Source organism: Ailuropoda melanoleuca, chromosome 2, assembly GCF_002007445.2.
Source record: "Ailuropoda melanoleuca isolate Jingjing chromosome 2, ASM200744v2, whole genome shotgun sequence".
NCBI classification, from domain to species: Eukaryota; Metazoa; Chordata; class Mammalia; order Carnivora; family Ursidae; genus Ailuropoda; species Ailuropoda melanoleuca.
In genome coordinates, this window is record NC_048219.1 from 174,436,058 (window position 1) to 174,451,545 (window position 15,488).

General features: G+C 35.1%; 1 protein-coding gene across 5 annotated transcripts in view; it reads right to left on the reverse strand.

The window, feature by feature from the left end:
• ERBB4 (erb-b2 receptor tyrosine kinase 4) overlaps positions 1 to 15,488 on the reverse strand; it is a 1,065,595-nt gene that overhangs the window by 23,127 nt on the left and 1,026,980 nt on the right. For all 5 annotated transcript variants that reach the window (XM_034655108.1, XM_019802141.2, XM_019802140.2 and 2 more), the window contains one exon: positions 14,055 to 14,225. In XM_034655108.1, coding sequence (XP_034510999.1) covers positions 14,055 to 14,225 — 171 coding nt within the window. The remainder of the gene's footprint in view (positions 1 to 14,054; positions 14,226 to 15,488) is intronic.

Genomic DNA, 15,488 nt, shown 5'->3' on the forward strand with positions numbered 1-15,488 from the left:
ACTTGTACCAGTGGTTAATTACTTCATTCCCTCAATATAACCTTTAGTGCCTTCAGTTTCCATATTATTTTGGTGCAGCTACCTACCAATTCTCAATTCTTGATATTTCGAATATTTTTTTCTCTCCATTGCTCATAGTTCTTTTGGTGAGATTGAACAATCATGCATCTGAGTAGAATGGTGCCTCTAAAAAGCCATGTTTTCTACCTTTGAGAGTCCTCAGATTTATTGGCCCCTCGTTAGTCTTTGTTCACATGCCTTACCACTGCATTTCCTTCAATGCTTAGCCAATCTTTTTAAGCTTCCTGACACATCTCTGTTCTCCTCTCTCTAACAACTTTCCTCTCTATATAACAGGGAGAGTAAAATCTAAATGGCTCTATGTGGAGTCAGTTTCCTCCCAAAATTAAAATGAAGTGGAAAATTTGTTATTATTTGTTATTACAACTGGTCTGAATATCTGTTGGGAGACAACTAACTGACTTTATGAAAAATTACCAAAAAAATTTAGTGAAATATTTGGAGTAAAAGGTAAATCAACCAAGAGCTGAGTGCCAACCCTTCAGATAAGAGAGAAAATTATACTATACAACACAAAAAGAAAATTTTGGAGCCCCAGGTTAATCTGAGAGAAAACAGAGCTTAAAAAGGCAAAGAGTGGAGAAAAGGGTAAGTTAGCAGAAGATTTTTCTCTAGATGTGGTTCTTCAGTCTTGCCCACCTGTTCTGTCTTCAATCAAATCCACTAAACTCACAAAGTCTTGGCAAGAATTATTTTTGTTGTCGGGAAAAAGAAAGAATTGACTAAGTGAAGTCTAAAAGGACTTGCTCTACTGAAGGGACCACTTTCTCTTTGAGCTCACATTCTGTCTCCTTTCTTTCCTTCACATGGAAGAATTTTTCAAAGTAATTCCCATTTTCTGCCTTTACTCTTCAGTCAATTGTATTCTGCTCTCCATGCTACTGAAACTCTTCTCTAAAAGAATAACAATGTTGGGATGCCTGGGTGGCTCAGTTGGTTAGATTTCCGGCTCCTGGTTTTAGCTTAGGTCATGATCTCAGAGTCCTGGGATCCAGCCCTACAATAGGCTCCATGCTCAGTGGGGAGTCTGCTTGAGGATTCTCTTTCCTCTTTCTCTCCCCCTCCCCCAGCTGATGAGCTCTCTCCCTTAAATAAATCTTTAAATAGAAAAAGAATAACAATATGTCATGAATCATGAATAATAATGGCTTCCAAATTAAGACTTAATTTCACTTGATCTAGAGCATTATCAACTTATATTCCAAAATATTAATTGTATGTCCTTATTCTACATCCTCTGTTTCAATACACTAAAAATAATGTTAACATCTTCTCAATCTTCCAATTAGAAAACATGGTGTCACCTTGATTTCTCTATCTCATTCTGTAATATCCAACTAACACCCAAATCCTGTTGATTCCATTCCAAAACCATCACTTACACAAACTAACAAAACAAAGCAAAATAGAAACAAAAAAATAAACCATCACTTGTATGAAACTTTACATACTATCTCTGTTGCCTCAGCAGATAATCAATCTCTGTTTTAGTTCACATTTCAAAAAGCTGCCAGAATTTTCTCAATAGAAGTAAATCTGACCTTGTCTCTTTCCCCACTTAAAAGCACCAGTTTGGGGGCGCCTGGGTGGCTCAGTCATTATGCGTCTGCCTTTGGCTCAGGTCATGATCCCACGGTTCTGGGATCCAGCCCTGCATCCGGCTCCCTGCTCAGTGGGAAGCCTGCTTCTCCCTCTCCCACTCCCCCTGCTGGTGTTCCCTCTCTCACTGTGTCTCTCTCTGTCCAATAAATTAATCTTTAAAAATTAAAAACAAAAACAAAAAACACCAGTTTGTTCAAATGACCCCTTACGCACTCTCTGTCTCTACTGTAACACTTTTCTCATTGCATTTTATTGGCTAGTTACTTACCTGTAAATTTCTTGAGGGCAGGGCAGGATGTGGCCATAGTAGGTAAACATGAGGTTAGGATACACAGTAGCTAACTCAGTAATGTTTGATCAATGAGGAAATGATTGAATGAATAGCTGCTCTTCACTACTTGCTTGAAATAATCTCTTATCTGACGAGATGAATGAAAATGTCTGAATTCATGGAAGCACTACTAGTATGACTATTCAGATAACCCCTTAAAGATCGAGATTAACCTTTATAAAAAGGAATTTGGGGATAAAAAAATTTAAAAAGTCAAGATTCTTTACTGCTCATCTCATCTTCAAAGTACTGAGTACTGAACTTAGAACAATAATAAAACAGAAGAAAAAGTCCAGAAGCAGAGTGAGAGCTGATGCATCACTGTGGTGAGGAGCACACAGCCTCTGCAGATGCTATAGCCAGGCTGTCTGGTTTTTAAATTTTGTTTTAATTTTATTTTTTAATTTTTTACTTATTTCTAAATTTTTTATTTAAATTCAATTTAATTAACACAGTGTATTATTAGTTTCAGAGATAGAATTTAGTGATTCATCAGTTGCATAGGACACTCAGGGCTCATTACATCACGTGCCTTCCTTAATGCCCATCACCCAGTTACCCCAGCCCCCACTGACCACCCTCAGGCTGCCTGGTTTTGTCATTTGATAGTCATGCCTCAGTTTCCTCACATACAAAATAGGCAGTAACAATAGTAAATACCTCCCAGATTCTTCATGAGATTTAATGAACTAATAAATATTAGACAATAGGGTACCTGGCACATAATAATAGGCATCACCTCATATCATTTTTATTTTTTAAATCATCTTATACTCTTATAAATATATGGGATTATGAGGAACAAAAGAATGAATCTATTCATTTCAACCCAGAATATCCAATAGCCTGGTCTCTCTACCACAGGTAGCAAAGGTACTACTGGCTCCAACTAAAAGGAGACTACACCAGACTCCAAATGAGTCTGAATTATGTATATTTTACATCTCCAATATGCTAAGACTTTTAAACATTATTATTTTCTTCCAGGGACAGAAAATAAGCATGGGTGTTACTAACCACTGTGTATGATTATTGCTAGAATTAGTTGTGAATTAAACTTCCAATTTCTCTCCCTCTCTGATTTGCAGTACTTTTGTCATCACAATGTAGAAAACATTTTGCAATAAGAAGTACAGCCATTGCATTTGGAATTTTTCCCACGGTGGTCCACCCATCTCTCAATTCAGCTTTTGCTCAAGTGTAATGAGAGTCTGGTCCACAGCCATTCATTTACAGCGTCTGAGTGAAAACTACAGAGCACAAATTAGCCTCGCTTTAGAACGCCCTGGTATGTCAGAATTCTCAACTGAAAAAGGGAACTTTTCATTTGTGCAGGTGAGCGAGGGAAGGGGCTGAAACACAAGATGCTTGTGATTAGGGTACGTTCAACGGCAGGAAGTGCACAAAGGGAAGCTGATGAGCAAGCCCACCCCCCACTATCCACAACCATCTTCTCCATTCCGTTCCCCGGAGTAATCAAAGGATATTCTGAACCTCTCAAAATGCCATCAATCCTTATTGAGAATGAAATAGAACATCTCTCTCTCAAGCCTTTGCAGGAATAATCATTGTAACAGGCTGGCCTGAACAGGGAGCTCTGGCAGACAAAGATGGATTTGTAAAAATAAATAAGTAAATACAGATATACATAAATTAAATAACCTCCACAAAATATGAATAGAAAGTTGATGATAATCTCCCAATTCTATTGTATAAAGGGTAAAGACACAATTGTGCTCTCCAGGTCTGGTACAGTAAAGAATAGGCTTCTTGATGAGATGTTTCAATAATGTACAGCAGAGCTAGGAATCTTGTGGCAATAATACTAAAAAATAACCGTCTAAATGATTTAGATAAAACATTCATTAACATTCTACGTATCGTCTCTAGTTGCCCCTCCCTCCTCTTTGTTTCCTTTCCTAGCTCTGATTTTCTTCTTTAGTACATTTGAACAAAGAAGGAAAAAAGTCTCTTCTGATTATTCACAAAGGTTTCTTATGCCAGCTGACAATTGCTCGTGTAAAATAATTTCATAAAGATCACTGAAATGTTCTTTAACACCAGACTCTTCTTAAACAAACAGCATTTCCCCGGTCCATGGTGTCTCTCTGTGTTGTAGGAGCCTGTCTGGCAGTATCCTACTCCTGCACTGAAAAAAAGCTACAAACGCAGATGACTACAAGTCCTCCCAGAAAAACCATTATTTAATAGATAGGTCACTCACTTTGGATCTGAAGACCTGACACTGGTTTGGTTCTTGAGTAATCATGCTCTTAACTAAGTTACCAAGTTACTTGACTAGGTGAGGAATTTTGTTTACTCTGAAATGGGGATTCTGGTATGAAAATAAAATGCTACATGTGTCAACTTTGTAAACTTCAAAGTCTTTTCAGCTATCACTTGTTTGAGAATGTTTCAAGAATGGAAGTGACTCTCTGCTTTTATAATTATATTGCTTGTAGTGGACTTTGAGTCCCCAGAAGATTCAAGGAGGGGTGAGGGGACTTTTTGAAATATTACTTTATAGCTAGAGTAAAAAAGGTTTCATAAAAATTGTCCCCAATTTTTTTAAATGACAGAAACTAGAAATCTGTACCAACTATTTTTTAGCAAATTTCATTTGAATAATTATTGGGCTTTTAAAATAATTTAATTATTATTTATTGGATATACTGATGTCACATGTTCTTTCCCCAAATGAAAGTTGGAAATTAAAAGCAGAGTATAGACCAGACAGATCTGGGTTTAAATCTCATTTTTTAACATTCAAGCTGGAAGTCTCAACAAAAAGACTTTACATCTTCATTTCCAGTTTCTATCATCATAAAATGTGAACAGTAATATTCTCTACCTACCCTTGTTGTGAAGATTAAGGATAAAAGTGTAAAAAGCTGAGAGCAGACCCTGACACATAAATACATGGTCAATAAATGGTAGCTATATGTAGGTTTGTATGTGGAAATTTTGAAACATTTGTGAAACTTGTAAAGTCATTGTATTTTCAATCCTGCAATTACTAAGTCCCAATGCAGACATGGTTCTGTTTTTGTTTTGTTTTGTTTTAATTTTTTTTTAATTTGTTTTTGGCGCTGTCAGTTCCATTCAACCCTCTTAAACCATTAACTCTTGATTATGAGGAGTCTCACAGAAGAATAAACACAAGAGGCAAAACAGCAGCAGGGTCTCTGGCTTCTCATTGCGCTCCCAGCAGGAGCCTTTTAAACCAATTGATGCTAAATCTCATTAGACTTCAAGTCAAACTCAAGATTTCCATGGTTTTGACCAGTAAAAAAAAACAGAGCCAACAGAGGACTGAATGTTAGACATGAGAGACTGGAACATGGTTTCCCACCTCTCCCTTAAAAGCTGAGCTATAGGTTTTATCTTTTTCAGTACTGGTTTATGCATCTATAAAATGAGAAGATTTGTGCTAGAAGGGCTTTAAGACACCTCCTAGATCTGACACTCCATGATTTTGTAATTACTTATGCATCCATCTCATACTACAATGAGGCATGTCAGTGTTGTAAATTACTATACTTATTTGATCTATTTACTTGGGCCAAGGACAAACTACACTGGTTATATTTCTTTTCTACTGATTATGTTTCAACTAGGGGAAATCTCATTGAAACAAGTGTCCAGAGAAGGATATACATGCTAGGAGAAAGGAAGGAAAAGGCAGTGGTAAATGATAGAGAGGAAGATTATGTTGTTGTTGATATGGTAAGGAGGCCTCCTGTCTTTGTGTAGGTGGGAGCGTGGACTTTAATGTACATGAAATAATGTATTGCTATATATGTCTGTCTGTAGGTATATACTGCCAACCTCTTTTCTTTCATCAAGGTTGAAGCTGGGAAGTTCTAAATATCTTTTTGCCACTTTAGCCTGTGGCAGGAGTGGAGAAATCACTCTGATTTACCATTACATAGGAAACATTCCACTTCTATCATATCTGCAAGCACGCATTTATAAGCATTAGTATTGAGTTTTACACATATGGAGAACTAGACTTTGTTTATAGATTGGAGAGAAAGAATAACAGTAATATTTATTATAAGAAAATATGTTGAAGGGAATATAGATAATCATTTGCTAACAGAAAAAGCAGATTATCTAAAGAATAAAGAAACTGTAGAGGAAATCATAATGTACTATAACGAAGAGGTGTTATCCAAAGTCCAAATCTGCTAGGAGTGATTTTTGTGATACCTGAAGATACAATTAGAGAAGGAGGTCTAAAAATTATCACTTTTTAAACTAAGAAACTGAAAGATAGTTTGATTTTTGTTTGCAATTTGTAAATATAAGCTTAAATGAAGAATCTAGAGCTGGTACTATAAAGGGTTTCTCATTATGTTTAACAGCATGTCATGATCTAAATTCAGTGAAAACCCATAGGAAGTCAGTGAGAAATAAAAGAATGATAGCAATGGGGAAAAGAAAAGAGAAGAAAAGCTTACAAAGAATAGTGTAACTAAAATAATATATCCAGATTTTAAGAAAGTCACTGGTAGAGAAAACATTGCACGAAAAGGTCTCTTGATATTTCCCTGTATAAAAACGATCATTTGAGAGGGTGAGGGATATTCTCAAATTAGTGGTAAATCAGAGATATTAGGGATTTAATATCCCTGTGATTGCTAAGAACTTTAAAGAATACGCAAAGGCAATTTGACATTATATTCTCATTTAGAAAGAAAGAGACAAATCTGTATTGCATTAGGAAATATACCTGTTTGTTTAAATAAATCAACTACATACTCACACCTCGAAAGTAGAACGAAAGCCCCAACATGATCTATATTTTGAAAGAGATCAAGAGTGGGATAATGCTTAGAGCTCTGGGCAATTTTGTGTGTGAGCTAGAGAGTAGTAAAAAATAAGTTGCAGAGACTGGTCAACTGGAATGACCATGGAATTTCCCAGGATAAATGTTCAAAAATCCTTCAACTATTGTTGACAATAGGATTATATACCATATAAAGAGAGATTTAATATAACATATATCGCTCAAATTTATCCCATTGATAAAAATGATAGATATACTCTAAATTGATGAGGACAAAAAAATGAAAAGAATTAGTGCTCAAAATATTCAGTAATATTGCCTTTCATTGGGTACAATGTAAACACTATATTTAGAAATAGAGCCCATTTAAAAAAAATGCGGGTGTCTGTTAGGGAGACATCTTAGTAATTTCTGTGAAGTGATGAGGGCCTGAATTATAATCATGACAAAAGAAAGAGAAGAGAGACATTTGAGAGCTGTTTTGAGGAAGTCCAAAAAGGATTTTGTTTTGAATTGGATGATTTTATTGAGAAGCAAGAGATTTCAAAATTATGTTTCAAGCCTTCATAACAATGACAAAAATAGAAAATTTGGGAGGAAGCCCACCCCACCTCCTCTGATAACATAAAAGAGTTCTCAACATGTACAATATGGAAATGCCACAAAAACACAGAGTTTTAAAAGTATAGTCAAAAAGTCATCTCCTTGCCCTTGTTCATGTGGGTTTTGTTTGTTTGGTTTGTTGGTTTTATTGTTTAGCTTTCCTTCTGACCCATTTTAGACCTGTCCTACCAAAACTCCTGTTGCAAGCTACATCCTCATCCTCTAATAATGATACAGCTCAAATGACATTCTGTAGCCACGTAAGCGGATTTGGTTTCCTTTGTCTTTTTCCTATAATACCTGGCATGTTGCTTGCAAAATATTATCTCCTCAACTAGAGTATAAACTCTTTTCAGGCACAACTTTTGGTTTGCAACTCTGTACCTTCATTGTCCAACACAGTGCCTCACCCATGATAAACATTCAACATATTAATTCATTTATTCTTGCATCATAATAACACGAACAATTTACGATTTTTTTTTTTTATTTATTCTACAGAGATAGAGACAGCCAGCGAGAGAGGGAACACAAGCAGGGGGAGTGGGAGAGGAAGAAGCAGGCTCACAGCAGAAGAGCCTGATGTGGGGCTCGATCCCATAACGCTGGGATCACACCCTGAGCCGAAGGCAGACGCTTAACCGCTGTGCCACCCAGGCGCCCCAACACAAACAATTTAAAAATTACTACGTAGATGGGGAAAATTTTGGAACAAAAAATACCTAGTGATATGGAATGTCATACTAAGAAGAGCTCTTTTTTCAGGCTTAATAGATTAAAAGAAAAAAAAAAAATCCCAAGCAGGATACCATGCAGGAATCCTTGACATATTTTGGAAGAAATGTAAAACCAATATCCTGAGACTACAATAATTTATCATCAAGTAACAGCTGTTGTTAGAATTGATATTGATCCGGTAAATTGCAACCAGAGTAACCTTGTTATATCATCACAAAATTTTCCCACTAAATCATTTAGCTATGAGATGCTTCCTTAACTTGTGTCCTTAAGTTTTCCTCTTCTGTATTAAATCACATAAGAACAAAAGTGTGTAGAGGTAACCCAAAATGCTTTTGGTCATTTTCCAATTAAATATTTTCTAGAAGATATATTATATAAATGTATAAAATATAAAAACTAGTTCAAAAAAGTCATTCGATAATAAGGTAATTTTTAAAACTATAAGGAACTTATCAGTGATCTAGTTCAATTTCCTCATCACCTAAGTGAAGAAGCTGAATTTGGCTAAATGATATGATTAAGGCTGTAATGCCAAAGAGTTTGTTCTAGAATGTGAAATTCCTGACATCCAACTTATTTTCTTTTATCCGATTACCATTAAATGAATGAAAAGTGTTAGTTTCATACGTAGTAAGAAATTTCATAGCAACTTGGAATGAAGAACTTTCCCCCACCCCACTGTTATTTTAGGTATGGCCTCCATGTGGGATTGTTGAAAGCTGGATTCAATTTCTAGCTTTGCTCCTTATTATTTGTGTTACCTAAACCCTCCACAGCTCAATTTTCTTAACTTTTAAAATGGGACGAATTAGTGCCTACCTTATAGGGCTTTGTGAAATAAAAGTGAAATGAAATAGTTAATTTAAAACACTTACCATAGTACCTTGATTATAGTAAGCACTCAGTAAGTTTAAGCTGATATTACTATTATTAGTTTCATTATTTCATAAAATAAGAAATCATGGCTTTGATTTACTGAATAGTAAAGACAAATGCAATTGAAACTCAAATGTCATGACTCAAATGAAAATGACATCACTGTATCACTCTTCCTGCATTTTCAATTTGCTTGAATTTTTTCTAGTTTATATGCATCATTAGGAAGCATAATTAGCACAATATCATATATCCTATAGAGGAGACCAAAGAGTTCTTGTATTTCTATTTATTTTTGTGTAGTGAATTGGTAAAAATTTTAAAGGGAATTACAATGTGTGTGGCAACCTTCCTAGGGTACTTTTATCAAAGTTACAAAATTTAATCTGAGGGAAAAGTGATAGTAGAACAAATAAAATATATAAAATCCCATTTTATGAGCAGTCAAATATTCAGCCTATAATTAATTATTTAGAAACCGATCACATTTTTGAGATACTAAGCTCCTTTATTTTTCTTCATCCTTTATTTCTTCTGCCTACATTTTTTCTATTTTTCAACTTATTTATAAAACCCAATCTAGGAAAGAAAGGGCAAAAAGAGAAGGAAAAAAACAGATCTGCTAATATAGTTCTTTCTTAGCAGATCTGAAAGAAGTGGAGAAAAGTTTAAATTGCAACGAGAGATCCGTTGTGGATCGCTGTTATACCAACCTGCAGTGGCTACAATTCCTTTGTCTTTCCCTGGTCTGGATAACTGAGAATTAGCTGATATGTTTTGAAAGAGGTGGAACACTGCATCTCTAAAACTATTCATCACCAATGACTGAGCGATCCTGCAACAATTGAAACTTTGTCTAGAAAAATGTGCTGAAGCTTTTAAATTAAATAAAAATTTCCAGTATCATTAAAGCTAATATATCTTTAGCCACATTAAGTTATTAGCTATTATTATTAATTACTGCTGCATTTGGTATGCAATTCACTATGCCAAAGAAATACAAACCTAGGTAACTAAAAAGAAAAAGACAAAATTTCTACCCACATTAACAGAAAAATATCTACATAGAAATTCAAAAACTGTGCAAGCATTTAATTGAAAATATCAGGCATTATGTACTTAAATAAATATATCAAGAGAGAAAGAAGGCAGCAATGGAACCTAAAACCTATTGAAAAACTGAATACACAAATGGACAATGGCCATCATTGTTTTATCATACATAAAGACAGAGGTCTAACTCCTAACTTACAGCACCTTGCCTAGGAAACCGTATCTGCAATAAAGAGCTGAGGAAGCCAGTCTGCTTGAAGTCAGACTTGCAGGAAGCCCGATTGTTACCTCCAGCAGCAATCCAGGAAGCTGAACCATAACATCTATAACAACTGAACCAAAGTAGTCAAGACTTGATTAACTAACAGCTTCCCTAAATTTTGTCACCACTTTCTATTTAGGACAAACCAGAGAAAGACAAATATGCACCTCTAATCACAAAAGATGCCCCTCTTCTAATTACCCCCTCTTACAGCTTCCCCATACGGATAGCCTCCAAGGAAGGCATACTTGAAGCCTTTGCTTTTCTTCGCTGTAAAACTTTCCCACTCTTTTGTCTGCCTTTGAGTCTCGGCCAAAATGCCAGTGGCCGTGGCTAACTCCCTTGGTAGAGCAAGCTCTGAATAAAGAGGCTTCGCATTTCTCATTTGGTGGGTCTTCATTTATTTCCACACTACTGAGCATTTACCACATATCCATCAATAGGGAACACACTTAGATATCCTAAAAAGTTAATCTTCACAATATATTGAGAGGATTATTTTTATCCTCAGTACACAGATGTGCAGAACTGAAGTTTGTAGAAGTTAGATAGTTTCTCGTGCTTTCCTATTTACATCATGCTAGAGTAATAGTTTTTGGTAAATTATTGTGATAAAGGTATTTAAGATAATATTGAAAGGGTACTAACAATAACAACAATAATAACAACAGCTATAAATTAGTTGGGTGTTTCTTAGCATTACTTGCATTTGTATCTATCAATTTGCTGGATAAATGTCAACATTGTATTTTTAATTGACTCATTGCTTTAAAGTTATATTGAATGAAAATACATACAGAGTTTGAAATAATCAAAACACCATAGAAGAAATGACTTCTATAGTTTATTTGCTAAAAACACATCAGCAGAAATAATTTGCTTGTCAATTAGTGACTGAAGCAATAGGTTTTTTACAGATAATGTGTAGAAAACCTTATAAGAGGGGCGTCTGGGTGGCTCAGTCGGTTGAGTGCCTGCCTTCCACTGGCGATGATCCCAGGACTCTGGGATCAAGCCCTGAGTCCGCTCCCTGCTCAGCGGGGAGCCTGCTTCTCCCTCTCCCTCTGCCCCTCTCCCTGCTCATGGTGGCACTCTCTCTATCTCAAATAAATAAATAAAATCTTAAAAAAAAAAGAAAGAAAGAAAACCTTACAAGAAAACATAGTTATTTACTATAGTGACAAGGAAACAAGTAAACACGAAATATGAGTGATTCTGAAAAAGAATAAGTATTTGCCTGGCATTTTTTAAAAGGTAATTATTTAACAATCACATAAGTTAACTTCCATTGTATTTATTTAACAAATGAAGAAAAAAGTTGTAAAGACATTTAAGAACATTACCTAAAACTTACCAGTTAGTGACCAAAACAGTCCATATTCAAAAACTGAAATAATTTTTGGTTTCAAAGTTCAACAGATATGCTTAAGAAACATTTGATTAAAAATTCACTTTAACATATTCTCTTAACATATAAGTTGGCACCGAACCTAAAGTTTGCACAAATTAGAAATTACCATGGAAGCTACATAAAACTAGGTTTTTTAAAAAAAATTGGAAAATATAGATGATTAATAAGGCGTTTTAATGCATGAAAATAAAGTGGTACTTAAGAACAATTCCCTTAGGGGCGCCTGGGTGGCACAGCAGTTAAGCGTCTGCCTTCGGCTCAGGGCGTGATCCCGGCGTTATGGGATCGAGCCACATCAGGCTCCTCTGCTATGAGCCTGTTTCTTCCTCTCCCACTCCCCCTGCTTGTGTTCCCTCTCTTCACTGGCTGTCTCTATCTCTGTTGAATAAATAAATAAAATCTTTAAAAAAAAAAAAAAAAAGAACAATTCCCTTAACAATGACCTGAAAAACTAAAAAGAAATCTAAGGATAACATTGTTTAAATAATAATGTGGAATAAGAAATGGTGACTAAAGGCCAAATAATTCCTCAGGTGTCTTGTACTTTGTCTCACTAATTTCATTTAGTTAATTCAAACCTTTACTCAGAACTCCTTGCACTGAGCCTAAATTAAAATGAACAGAGTTGGAATCTGAGAAGCCTTATAAAAGAAAAAGATTAAAGCTGTTGGCCTTATAGCATTTCATGTTAAGGAAAGCAAACTATTTTCTGAAATGTCTCTGTTTTAATAAATGTAATGAATCTGTCACATAAAATTATAAATGCCAGAGTTATAATTTGGCCACTTTGCTAAGCATATAGATGGGGGAAAAACCTGCTTCCTTTTTACACCTGAACGACTTTGCTCCTTCCCACAAACAGGACTGATGCTCAGTGACCATCAACTGATTTAACTTTTAAAACTTTTAGTTATCTTCTCCCCATTGGGATGCAATGACATATTTTTCATAGAAAAGAAAAACTGAATTTTTTTGCTTGGTTTTTTGTTTGTTTGTTTTGCCTCTTTCTACATCAGCCTTCTGAATGGGGCAAATGAGCAAAAGGTATGGAGTAGGTTGGGAATGCATTTTATAAGGAAATCAACTGACAGATTTTCCAAGCAGTATGTGCCTCAAACACTGAGGTAGATGTCAAGGAAAACAATACTTCGTATCAAAAACATAACATGTTCCAATAACTTCGAAGCAAGAGTATGTGTAGTAGAGGCAGACGACCTGCATTACAATCCACAGGCTGACTGTATGGCACCAGTCAAAGCCCTTAACTGTGGCAAGCTTCTTCATTTGTATGATAGGGAGGATGGTGATAGAACCCAAGGAGATTGTTGTAAGGATTCAGTGACTTAGTACATATGTGTTGGCGCAGAGTAAACACCAAGTGACTATTATTTTATTATTGCTGTGAATCTGAAACAAAGCGAATAACTTCATTTTAGAAAACGAGCAGCAAGTTGAAAGCTAGCTTATGATCAAGACAAATAGGATGCTCTTTGTTCCACTGGCTATGATAATGTTCTTAAATGTAGGAGCCTGGACACTTCTTGAAGGTGGAGTTTTGTCAAAATTCTTTGAATCTCAAGTATCTGATAAGGTCTCATGTGCAGGGGTACTCAATACATGTCGAGGGAATAATGAATGGATTTTTAAAAATAAATGAATGAACACATGGATTGACAGTTTTCAGAAAAAGAATGGTATTCATATACAGTGGGCTTAATATTTAAAATTAAATGCAAATTCTTTTCAGAAGTTTCTTTTGAAACTTAAATCTACATCTCAGAAATGATTCAGTAGTCTTCCCAAAATGATTGATATAGTCCAAAGTATTGCAGTTTTTTGTTTCCACTTCAGACTGACAGATAATATTTAGTCTCTTGAGTGAAAGAGAATTATACTTGTATCACCTCTTGACTATGGTCATACCATTTTTTTAAGAGAGCCTACCTTGTTAAGAATTTCCATTTATTTATAAACACATAGTTTTATGATTTTGAATGGGTTGATTTTTTATTGGTTGAATTGGCAGATTTTTTTAAAACTAAGATTTAACTAACATAAGACAAAAAAACCATTTCTCTTCTTGAAATCTTAAAGATATTTCAGAATACATATTCTATGACCCATGCTTGTGTTTCCAAATTAACTATACATGGCCTAGCTTTCATTGGTATAGTATATTTTTAATCTAGGAATCCTGCTGAAATGAGCTGCGTAATTATTTGTAATTCTAGGGCTTACAACATATTTGCATGATTTTATTTCTCAGGAATAATACGGGAGGTGGTAGATGATTATTTCTTACCCTATTTGAGTCAATTCTCGCTCTGGAAGTATAGATGGGAGGTGGGATGTTGAAAGCCTGAGGGACCAGGTATTCCTCAGCATCCATCATGTCTTCCAAATCCTCTTCATCCAAGAGATTCTGAAAGAACTTGCTGTCGTTTGGACTGGGAAGCTTCATGCGATCATCACCCTAAAAGTTTGCCCACCAGACAAACAAAAAATGATTCTTCTTTTCAACTTAAACATGTGGACTTTGCAGCAAACTTACTTCATATCAAAACAAGTGGTTGAAAATTCATGCACTTGTTTAAAAAAAATAATTCTTTCACACAACTACCCGTCATGCAGGAGCCTGTAGCACACTTAGATATGACAGGCTAAGATAAATACATATAACAGGATGTGATAAATGCCATCAGAGACAAATAAAGCCGCATGCTCTGACTGCTTTGAGGGAGGCATACTCTATTTCAGATCTGAGAATAACAGTCGGTTTTATTGCCACGATGTTTGAGCTGTGATTTTAAGAATAAATAATATTGACTTATCAATCTTTATGTTATTTTATTTAGTTGGTTTGATACTGTAGAGTTCTCAGAACATACAGGTTCCATGATTTGTCCTGTAGCACAACAGTGTTAACGGGATAGCTTTCAAAATCACAGCACAAGTGGCAAATAACATAAACCAAGGTGGGAGAGACACCAAAACCCCACTCTTTTCTACTTCATCTGTTTCTTAAATACGATTTTTTGATTTTTCAAAATTATGTGATATTTTTCATAAACAAGTTGTTTATGCAAATTAATTTGAGAAAAAGATAACTGGAAACCATTCTAAAACCTGGCTTTTATCTTCATGTCAGACTATTGATAGGAAGATAAATGCTACCTTGTTTTATTGAGGAAAATTAATTCAGCATAACCCAAGGTCTATGTGCTTATGATTTAGGTAAAAAAAAATCATAGCTAAATATATTACAATTTTTAAATTATCCATTTTTTCTAGTGTTTAATATAAAATGCTCTTTTGAGCTATCATTTGATTCATATGTACGTCAATTCACTTGAATCTGAGTTATTGCTTGGATATATATCCCCAAACAAAACATATTTATAAATATTTTTTAAGAAATTAAATTTCGGTTTATTGAAACTTTTAATTCACTGTCTTCAACCCATCTTCCTTCTATTCCGAAAAGGGAAGATTATAATAATGGACATGACTTAACACATGTTAATAAAAAGTAGAGTGCTAGAAGGCTTGTCTGGCATAAGGACTTTTTATGTATATGGATAATTATAATTATCTGGCTGTTCAGTACCAGAGGCACTTGAATACTAAGGGAAGATTCTTAGAAGTGGTTATGATGTCGAGTAAAAGCCTCTTTTCCATAAGTCATTTCACATGATACTCTGCTTAGTTAATCGACTTATGAGTGGTGATTTCCACA